This window comes from Pseudopodoces humilis, chromosome 1 (genome assembly GCF_049639895.1).
Source record: "Pseudopodoces humilis isolate 2021_Gansu_Grassland_sample_001 chromosome 1, ASM4963989v1, whole genome shotgun sequence".
NCBI lineage: Eukaryota > Metazoa > Chordata > Aves > Passeriformes > Paridae > Pseudopodoces > Pseudopodoces humilis.
In genome coordinates, this window is record NC_142200.1 from 106,305,941 (window position 1) to 106,317,593 (window position 11,653).

General features: G+C 40.2%; 1 protein-coding gene across 8 annotated transcripts in view; it reads right to left on the reverse strand.

The window, feature by feature from the left end:
* Positions 1–11,317, reverse strand: part of BBS9 (Bardet-Biedl syndrome 9) — a 281,549-nt gene extending 270,232 nt beyond the window's left edge. For 7 of the 8 annotated variants that reach the window (XM_088055904.1, XM_014248757.2, XM_014248755.2 and 4 more), the window contains exons 1-5: positions 11,149–11,317; positions 9,911–10,031; positions 6,474–6,624; positions 4,657–4,721; positions 2,103–2,216 (exon numbers count right to left, since the gene is read on the reverse strand). In XM_088055904.1, coding sequence (XP_087912030.1) covers positions 2,103–2,216; positions 4,657–4,721; positions 6,474–6,624; positions 9,911–10,022 — 442 coding nt within the window. In that variant the 5' untranslated portion in view covers positions 10,023–10,031; positions 11,149–11,317. Of the gene's footprint in view, positions 1–2,102; positions 2,217–4,656; positions 4,722–6,473; positions 6,625–9,910; positions 10,032–11,148 lie in introns of those variants that run through there. The other variant, XM_014248758.2, reaches the window with a different exon arrangement.
* Positions 11,318–11,653: the final 336 nt, after the last annotated feature.

Here is an 11,653-nt window from a genome sequence, read left to right on the forward strand (position 1 = left end):
TTATTTACAGACTTTCAGTGGCACACCAGAACATCTGCCAAACACAGATACACAGAGACAGCATGGCAGGCTAGACCAGGACAGGCATTTGTTTACTAAAATTAACAGCACTTGCTAGACCTCCTTTCTGATTCACTCTGGCTGGACTTGCAAGATGGAAATAAAAACAATACTGTCCTTCATAAGCCTCAAGGCTTATGAACAAGATATTAAAGATGATACTTAAGAAACCTAAAATAGACTCACTGAAAAAAGCTTGGGGCAAGATTAAAAGCATATCCTTGATAAGAAATCTAATCAGATAGTCTAGGAAAGCCACATAAAAAGAACATTCAGGAAATCTATCAAAAAAAGAATATTCCTTCATTTCCCGAAAAGAACTTTCCCTATGTCCATTTTGCCAATTTCTCTGATGCATCAACACTTGCCTTATTAGCCTCCTAACAGGTATCTGAACATTCACTATAATTTTCCTAGATTTAGGTCTTAAACAGAAAGCATCTTGATCTTAAAATATAAACATGCATTATTCATTACATTAAAAAAATCCCTGCCTTCTTTATTTATGACTTGAGATCATTCTTTGTCCAACAGCAATAACACACATGTGAACTGGAACATGGTAGGAAAAGGTAGTTAGCACAACATGCTAACACAGAAAACTCCAATAAGTTTACAGAACTTACTAGAGTTCCTTCTGCTGCTCTTACTTCTTTGTCAAGATTGGCCCTCATTTTGACCATCCTAGGTGTTGAAAAGTGTTTTGCTTGCTGAGTAGGTTCTAGGGTAAACATTACCTCCTGTCTCCCTAGTTCACAAAGACACCTTCATCAGATTTCTTACATCCACCACAGCTCAAGACATAGGTCTAGCATGAAGATTGAGCTGGTGGTCAGACCTCTACATAGACCTCCATAGTAAATAAACACGCATGTCAAAAATCCAGAGAACTTCTGCAGCACTGCATGGTGTTTGTTGTATTCTTTTTGAAGCGTTCCAGACACAACTTAGTTCACTATCCCCTATACATTTGTTAATGCAACTCCACTGTAGAATGTCAGAGGACATTATTCCTTCTTCTCAGATTTAGGAACATTGTATTGTCTTTCTGCTTTTAACAGGAACATGCTCATACCATATACACTCACTCCTCAAGATACTCATAGCCCTTATACCTTCTCACCCACATGAGCTAACCATTTTACCCAAGGTAGCTGTAAGAAATCAGTAGGTGAAAATCTCTTCTTCAATCAGTAAGGATTTTGGTTGGCTGATCTTAAGCCCAGGGACAAGCCTGAGTTTAGGGTAAGGCATTGTAGCATTATTATTGGAAGGTTATTACAGACACAGAACTGAGGGACTGTCTGTATATATTTGCTATATTGATGCAGGAGACTTTCTGCCTTGTAAAGCGAATTATCACTCTGCCAACAGTTTAGAGACACTACTTTTGTTGGTGACTGCCACACCCCAAATACTTTTGGGCAATCTTTAGTTCTAAAAAAAAGATGTTATGCAAAGCAAATCTAAATGCTTCCATATCAGAACACAAAAACAAGTTCACAAGTCCACAAATCCACAAAACACTGATATCTATTAAACTCTTTCAAATCTACAAATACACCATAAATATTATTGTCCACTGTTCTGTTTTCCCAATCTAAGCTTAAGCAGTTTTTTTTAGAAGTCTGCATTACATATCTTTAAAGAAACTTGATACCTTAGGTTCAGCAAAAGACTATGTTAACTTTTTAATTTGTCCAGGATAAGCAAGCACAGAAAAGTAAAACAGAATTAAAGCACAGAAGAAAACAATTATTTTTTTAGATGTTGAAGTACTTTACAAGGAAAGAGCCAGGAATTTTGTCTTTTTTTTTGAAATCAATATTATCCTTGTAAACTCATACCCAGTTCAAAATGTGAGGGAAAAAAAACTGCTCTGCATTTAATATTCTTCACTCATTTCAACTTGAGTTATTTTCAATATGCATCAGATAAAAAGTACCATCATGCATAGAAAGACGTCTTCCTCTACACAGCAGCACCATGCTACCTTTCAAAATTCAGTTAAACTAATTATAAAGAATATACAAGGAGCTTACCTTTTACACCACCAAATGGGCCATAAGTCATATTACAAGCAGTTCTCTGAAGATTGTGCTCATACATCAGTTTAATCTGATACTGGTTCCCATGCTCCACATTCCCCTGAGTTCCTACAAAAAAAACAAAGGGTAAATATTTATTAATTTGATCCACACACTATGGAAAAAAATAAGGGAGTATCAGTGTAAACAATCTGAAGAAAATGTAACTTAATTTCTAGTGAGTTTTGAGATATGCAGGCTCACATTGCTGCTTTCTGAAAAAAAAAATCACCAAGCTACAAAATTCCTAAAGGCCAGAATGGGAAATAAGGTGTCATTATACTATATATGGTATAAAGGCTTTGCAAAATGCTGAGATTTTATTACTTAAACGTATTTTTTCATATTGGGCACACCTCCAAGATCAAAAAAAAGCTTTAATTCCCCCTGCTCAAAGGGGAATTCTTATGATTCTCTAGCTATTTGGTAAATATACTATATCTAACAGCCAGCTTCAGCTGCAATAGTCTTTTAGTCTTTGTCTCAAATTAAGTTGTAGCTGGTCATTAGCTACCACTTGACAAAGCTGTGTTTAGGGCACACTCATCATTTCCTTTTACTTTGTCTGAAATTGAAGGGAGCAATCAGCAATGCAAAGATAAAATACAAACAAAAAATAACAAAAATAATTTTGTGATATACGTCACATTCTCTGAAAAGGCCTGCATAAATTTTAACTTCCTGACTCCTTCAAGGAACTACCAGAAAATAAAAGTCTTTCTAAAGAAACTGAAATTCCTCTTTTGAGAATCAAGTTTTTCCTGAAACCCATGAAGAAAGTTCATTACATAAAGTAATACTTAAGGACTAATATTTGCAAACAAAAAAAAGTAAACCAAAACCTTTGAGAATAGCCACATCAGCTGGGAAAAAAAGGTGTTTTCTGCTAAATCTTACCACAGCTTTAATTTAAGACAAAGATTATTCCAACAACTTAAACAAAATTCTATGCAAGATTTGTAGCTTATGCTTACCTTTTAGGCAATTTCTCCAATCAAATCAAAGTTTTAAACAGTTTAAATCAGTTTTAAACAATTACCCATAAAGCAGGCCCACGTTAGGGAAAAGACTGGAATAGACATGAGGGAAAAAGCTCTGCTGAGTAGAAACTAGAAAATCAGAAACACTTCAGGATAAAAAAGTCACAAGGAAGTCAGTCTGTGTATATTGACAATAATACAATATCGAGGCATACTTTAGTCAGCCCTGAAGGATGCTTTCATTTGTCAAAAGAAACAGCAGAGTAATTTTTATTATGAATAACAGATATGGTAACATGTATAAAGCAAGTAAGGATTCCACTTTATCAAAGTGTAATTTGCCTTAAAAGCGTAAAGAAGTAATGATAGTTGTTTCTTAGAGAAGCTTGAGAGTATCCACTCAGGTAACAGAAATTACCATTAAAGTATGACTGCTTACAGATTAGTATGAAAACTCTATTAAAAGAAAGCAAAATTTGCTTTTATTATTATTTAACTGCTTAAGCCATGTAAACCAAACAGCAAATTATAACTACTAAAGACTTCTAGACTTAATGTTGTATGCTCTTAATGCAGATTTTAAATTAATTTGTTTTAATAAAAATCACACTGGTAGGCTACAATCCTAAGGCATAAACATTATTACAGCAAAGAGAAAGCACAAAAACTGCAGTACATCTCAAAGAATCCCTCCTCAGCAAAGACCACTTTCACAGGTGTCTCCAGATAGGCAAAGAGAGCACATTTTTGTAACCTGACTACAAGGCTGTAAATAGGAAAAAGCTTCTCCTACAAGAAAACCATGCTCATGTAATGAAAGGAATAACAGAGTCTGTCCCTGCATGCAGAAAATGAACAATGCCATGTTGTCTACTGAATTTTGAAGATGGGTGTACCATTGACACATCTCTTAAATCTGTGCTTTGCTTTGAGCATATAGAAGAAAAAAATCAAAGCACAGAATATGTATTTCATGACTAGGCTCTTCACACACAGAGAGAGAACACATCATATAGAATTTCTAGCCAAAGCCAGTAGAAAAAAAAGGACTTAAGACAAAGCACAGTGGTTTCACCTTATTACAAGTATTAACCTCCTGTCTTCTCATGGGCTACCTTACTAATGTTCTGGCTTTCTAAAAAATTATCTGGACTTCTGAGTTCAGAAAGAATCAAATTGTTTATTTTTAAAGAGCTAAGTAGGTTGGCATTTTACAACCATTTGTTCATTAGCATGTTGAACAATAACACCAATTCATAAAACCATAATGAGAACTAGTTGTTCACAATCACTGCTAACCACAGACCATCACACACATCACAGCATCTCAGGCATGGAGCAGATCAGCAAATCTCTCCTAAACCTAATTACTAGTGTCTCCTCTTCATATGTGGGCTTGAGTGAAAGAACATGACTGCATATCTTCAGTGATGATGAGCAAACATTGTATATACAAAGTTTAACATTAACCTAATTCAAACTTCAGAATACACTTAAAATTGCTGGGAAGTTTGGATCTGTAAACTAACCTGAAACAGCATACACACAGAGTTTTCGGCAATGCAACACAGCTAGATGAAGTCCCTCAGTACCACTGTAAAGAAGGGTATAAAAAACACTGTTTTCAGATAAATCAAAATAGAATTCATACAGGATAAAATTCAAGTAACATGTTAAAATTGTTCTCAAGTGTAGGCCAAATGCAAAGGTTTGGGTGTTAGATGCTAGCATAAAAACTCGGAAGTACTGATCTTCCTAAATTCATGCTGAAGTAATTCCAAAATCAAAATTAATCCTTTAAGAACGTATTTTGGGATTCAAATGTGAAGAGCAACCCCATTATTTTTCCAGTTTAGTTTGAAATTCATCTGAAATAAGGTGCTATTGATCCTTCATGAAGAGATGATATGCGGATCATCCCTCCAAACAAGCATTATTCAGCGATATAAGACACAAACTTTTCTTAAATTCACTTCTGTACTAGCTGCATAGAACCTTCAAACCTTCACATTCTTCTTCTTCCAAACACAAATCGTATTTCTAACAAAGTACTTGTGCTGTAAATACAGAAAATGTTTTATCTCATTTCACAGAGTAAGATACTATGATTCCTGCAAAGAGTCACTCCATGAGTACTTGAGCCTTTGGTCTCAGAGCATGAATGTTTTCCATGATTAGTACAGGTTTTACTTTCATTTTTTAAATAATGTTCATGCTACAGTATTAGAAGCTCATTTCAAAATTAAAATTAATCCTTCAACAACTAATTTCTAAAATAAAAATCTCCTAAGTAGATTCTCTTACTGCCAATTAACTATAAGGTGTTTTCCTTAGAGTCACAGTATCTCTCCTCTATCCAGACACACGTTTCCATTAAATTCATTGGAATTAAGGATCTTCTATCCTCTATCAAACAGGAAGCAATTAGCCAGTATTACATCCTAGACCATAACAAGTTAGTCAAGTATTCTAAACACCTTAAAAGATAACTTTCAATGTCAAGTTTTTCCTGTTCTACATACTTATAAAAAAATGTATAACTATCTGGAAGATTATCCTGTTGCAGTGTGTTTCTTGTTAATGGTATGTTCTGTTATTGCCCAAGTTGATGGTTTGGTCCAAATGAGACCCCCCCCCCACCCCACACTGTCAATCTAACCTGAGTCTCCTGTCAATCTGTCTTAGGCCCACCACATGCTTGAAATTCCACTTCAGAAATCCCCTAAACTTTGAGGCTTCACTAGTCCATGTGACCCAGTTTCCCCCCCCCCCACCTCCATCATTGGATGATGATTTTGTGAACCCTGCCTTTTACCCTCCCCAGAACATCTCTGATTAGCTGATGCTTTGTACCCTCCCTTTGAACCGCCTCCCTATTTCAGCTGCTGCACACTCGCATTTTCTGACTTTTGCCCCCAAGATTCTCCAGAGCAATAAATCCTCTATTATCCCATGCAAAAGACCTCCTTCTCATCCTGGCCTCCTCAGAGCGCAGGACTGAGGAGGCCAAAAAGGCAGACTGACAGCCAGAAGGCCTTAGAGCAAGTGCTCTAGTGGCACCTTGGGTCATCCTGCTCCTGGGGTGTGACCCACTCCTGGCACGGGCCGAAGTGATAGAGCCAGATAAGCTCCAGCCTGATGTGATATTGTCCTCTATATATATACCTTAAGTAAAAATTCTCTCACATGAAGATGATTCAAGAAGCAATTCAAATGCATATTATAAGATTCATAGATGTGATTAATAGTTGTCCATCTAGAAACTGAAAACTCACCCTCCAAAACAAAGGAAGAAAATCACATCTAAGATTTAAATAAACAGCACCATAGCCTGCTATTTACTTACGAAACAAATTTTCCCACTTCAACCTGCAATATTGGCTCTCGCAACTGCACTTCCAAGAGCAAGTCTTCAGGTTGTACTTCATCTCCAGGTTTCACAGGATGTGGATTAAAGATTCGGAGATATCCCTTGTAACTGCCCACAATAATTTTATCTAAACAAACAAACAAATAAAAACAACATATAGGATACTACACAATACAATAGCACATGTGGAATTCAATTTGCTGCAGAGTGCTTCAAATAATACCCTAAAAATATAGAATATTGACATGATTCAATTAATGTTCATTATGCTCTGTCTTCTAGTTTAACTTCAGCAATTACATTTTTTGCAGGTCCGTGAATATCTGTCAGCACCAGTGATGGCAGCAATAGGGTTGAGTGCTTATGGGTAAGAATCAGGGAGAAGGGCAATGAGGCAGATGTCATGGTGGGAGTCTGTTACAGACCACCCAACAAGGACAAAGAGGCAACAAAATAGTCTACAAGCAGATTGAAGAAGTCTCACAATCACCAGCCCTTGGTCTTTTGGAGGACTTCAACATACCAGATGTCCGCTGAAAATATAACACAGCAGAGAGGAACTGTCTAGGAGATTCCTGGAGCACATGAAAGATAACTACCTTACACAACTGGTGAAGGAGCCAACTAGGGAAGGTGCCCCACCTGATTTGCTGTTTCTGAGCAGAGAAGAATTTGTCAGTGATGCGGTGGTTGGAGGCTGTAGTGGGCACAGCAATCACAAAATTTTAATTTTGATTCTTATAGAAGGAAGGAGGGTAACAGCAGAACAGCTGTCATGGGCTTCCTGAGGGCAGACTTTCACCCATTTAGGAGACTGGTTGACAGAGTCCCTTGGAAGGCAGTCTGAAGGGCAAAGGGACCCACGAAGGCTGAACGTTTGTAACAAATGAAGTCTTAAAAGGACCAGACCATCCTCCAGTGACAAAAGACAGGTTTGCAGGGAAGAATACCATCCCGGCTGCACAGAGCTTTGGCTGGAACTCAGGACAAAGAGGAGATATGACCTTTGGAAGAAGGGGCAGCTGAATCTGTGGGGCTGAATCAGCTGAATTGTAAGGTTATGTCGGAAGAAAATTACAAGGGCCAAAACCCAACTCAAAATTAATCTAGCTACTACCATAAAAGACAATAAAAATGTTTCTATCAATATATCAGCAACAAAAGAGAATCTCCATTTTTTATTGGATATGGGGGGGAAACATAGTGACAAAAGATGAGGAAAAGGCTGAGGTACTTGGTGATGCCTTTGCCTAAATCTTCAATAGGGCACCAGTTGTTCTCTGGGTAACCAGCCCCTGAGCTGGAAGACAGGAACAGGAAGCACAATGAGGCCCCTGTAATGCAAGGGGAAAGGGTCAGCATTCTGCTACATCACTTGGACACAAACACAAGTCTATGGAGCCAGATGGGATCCACCCAGGAACACTGAGAGTGTAGAAGTGCTCACCAAGACACTCTCTGTCATTTATAATCAGTCCTGGCAGACCAGGAAGCTCCCAGTTGACTGGAAGTTATTAAATGTGATGGCCCATCTACAAGAAGGGTCAGAAGGAGGATCCAGGGAACTACAGGCCAGTCAGCCTGACCTCAGTACCAGGGAAAGTCACAGAGCATATAATCTTTAGTGCTATCATGCAGCTTGTATGGGACAACCAGGGGATCAGACCCAGCCAGCAGGGTTTTATAAAGTGCAGGTTCAGACCAACCTGATCTCCTTCTAGGACAAGGTGACCAGCTTAATGGAAAAGGGACAGATTGTGGATGTTGTTTACCTCAACTTTAGTAAACCTTTGACAGCATTTCCCACAGCATTCTCCTGGAGAGAAACTGGATAGCCACAGCTTAGATGGGTGTACTGCTTGCTGGGTAGAAAAGCGGCTGGGTAGCTAAGCCCAGAGAGTGGTGGTGAATTAAGTCACATCCAGCTGGTGACCAGTCACGAGTGACATTCCCCAGGGCTCAGTACTGGGGCCAGAACTGTTTGAGACCTTTATTAACAACCTAGATGAGGGGATCAAGTGCACACTTAGTAAGTTTGCTGATGACACCAAGTTGGGTGGGAGGGTTGATCTGCTGGAGGTAGGACAGCTCTGTAGCAGAATCTGGACAGGCTGGAACAACGGGTTGAGGCCAATCGTATGAGGTCCAACAAGGCCAAGTGCCAGGTCATTCACTTCAGTCACAACAACCCCATGCAACACAACAGGCTTGGGGAAGAATGGCTGAAAAGCTGCCCAACAGAAAAGTATCTAGGGTGATGGTTGATAGCAGCTGGAACATTTGCCCAGGTAGACAGGAAGGCCAATGGCATCTTGGCTTGTACCAGAAAGTGTTTGGCCAGAGAATTATTGCGTCCCTGTAGTCAGCAATAGTGAGGTTGCACCTCAAATACTGTATTCAGTTTTGGGCCCCTCACTACAAGAAAGTCATGGAGGTAGTGAAGCATGGCCAGAGAATGGCAACAAAGCCAGTGAAGGGCTTAGACATGCACCAGGACCTGTAAAACCTAGATGGGATATTAGGAAAAATTTAACCAAGAGTTGTGAAGTATCAGAAGAGACTGCCAAGGGAAGCAGCTGAATCACCACTCCTGGTGGCATTTAAAAGACATGTAGACATGGTGCTCAAGGACACAGTTTTGTAGCGAACACAGTGTTAGCTGATGGACTCAATGATCTTTTCCAACCTAAATGACTCTAATGAATTTCTACTGAAAAAGGTTGTGCACCAAATCAGTAACAGCTCAGCTTTATTCAAATTGTCTTGAAAAGGAAGAATCTTACATTAAAATAATTTTAGAAGAGTCTGGCAGCAAGGAAGTCGAACTCAAGTACCTCTACCAGGTAAAAACAAAGTTCCATGATATCATAAAGACACCAAGAATTTATTGGTTTTAAAAAAAAATACACACACAAAAACTCTCCCTGACAGCAAAGATCATTTCACATAATTAATGACTACACAGAAATGCAGGGTTTACTCAAGCCGAGTTACTTACTTTGATCGCCACTTATTTTCCAGATCAAAAGGGTTGTTTATTTGTTTTTCTAAATTCTTAACTCTTTAGCTCTCACCTTCCTTTTTTCTTCCCATGGTTTTTACAAGTCACAATGTGTTTGCTCCCATTACTAACTGAAAATTCTTTATTTAAAAGCTATCTACCATTGAGGGAATAAGACATGAGAGAAGTTACTAGTGAAAACAAGCAAGAATTAACATATTTAGCAGCATACAAATATAAAAAGACAGAGAGCACTGAATTTGTCTTCTTAAGCCTATAAGGACACATTAAAGATAGCAGACCTAAAACTAACTAGCCAACTAGCCCGGCTAACAAGCTTTCAGCATGCATTGGTCAAAGCAAACCTACAGCTGTGTGGCTTAAAAGCCAGCAATTTCAAGTCTGAATTTACCTTGTCCACTGCCACTATTATCAACATCAGCAACACATAGACAGCCTTGGTCAAATTCTTCCTTTTCTCCAAGTATGGTGGACCACCAGTCTCTAGCTTTAAACAAGGACATTCTTCTTTACTGAAAAGGAAACAAAACATTGTTAAAGTTTATACTAACACATGCAACTATTTATACAAAAAACCTTTTTCTTTGTTAAGCAACAGGTTTTCTTAAGTATATTACACCTCTTGGTTTCAAATTGCGCTAGTGTGAGCTAAGTAAATGTTAATTCCAGGTGTCTTGAGTTTCTGGTTATACAGTTCAGAAAATAACCTCAGGAATCTTATAGTAATTAGTTAAATTAGTTATGATAGACACTGCTAGTTTTATGAAGAAAATGCAACAAAATAACAGACTTTTAAAAACTGTTAAATCTAAATGCCTTCTGTTACAAGCACTAAGTAAAAGTTTTCAAAGTCACAGAACTAAGGTCTCTTCTCTCACCAAGGAGTACCAGCAGGAAAAAAAAAATAAAAAATCTGATGCAAGTCTTCTGCAAGAGAGATTATTTTTAGACAAGTAAATGGAGACATAAACAGACGACATCAAAACTTCCACCGCATAATCGCCTTGAAGATGCTCCAGTGACACGACTAAAGAACTCGGTCATACAGGGCACAAATCAGCTTTTCTGCTCCCTACCTGATGTTATTTTAAGAGGGGGGGGAGGGAAGGAGCGAGGAGACTAATCCCCTTGGGCAGCTCGACAATACCATTATCCTAGTTCAAAACTGCCGGCTCCGTGTCTGGAGACCCGGGCACACTCGCTCCCACAGCCCGCACAGGAGGCGAGGGGTTGCCATGCACCGGCAGCTCCAGCGGGAAGAAGGGCAAAAGACGAGATTCGGAAGAAAAGCAGCCTGCAAGCCCGCGTGTTTCCCCTTTCAAGGAAACAAAGTCCGGCAAACAAAACCACTTATTTTCCACCTTTTTCCCGTCGCTATGCCAGCTAGGCAACCTGCTAGTGCGGGCTGGCACAGCACTGCCGTCCACACACACCCCCTCACTCCCTCCTGCCCTCCCTCAGAGTCCCTGAGCAGCACACACAGCACCTACACGGAGCCTAGGACACGGACACACACACACACACACACACACACACACACACACACACACACACACACGCACGCACGCACACGCACACACACATCCCCTGTGGAGCGGGAGAAGAGAGACGGAGTCCTGCGGGGCTTACTTTGGCGGGAAGCGACAGCTCCTTGGCACGGCGCAGTCCGAGCCGTCCCGAGGCGGCAGCCCCGCTTCCTCACAGGAGCTCCTCGCTCAGGCGCGGCCCGAGGCGAGGCACAGAGCAGCAGAGCTACAGACGCATTCCCACCGCCGCCATCTCCAGCATCCTCCTCTCCCCACCGCCGGCACCAACAGCTCACCGCCCCACGCCCCGCCCAGGGGAGTGCTTGGGAAATGTAGTTTGGGAAGCGGCGCCATGGGCCGTTGGACTCTCCCACTTCGTCCTGTTCTTGGGGGGAGCAGCAATGAAGAGAAACATTTCTTCTGCATTTTCTGAGAGGAGAAAAAAACCCCAAACAATCCTAAGCGTTCCACTGATTGAGCTTATTCTTCTTCAAACCTCTCACAGAAATCTCTTGTTCTCGAGGAGCCCAGTTCCATCAGTGCGTCCACCCTTTTCCTCCCCCTTTTCCCTGTGGCGTGGTAGGGCCGGCGAGGGGCCGGGCCGGCGG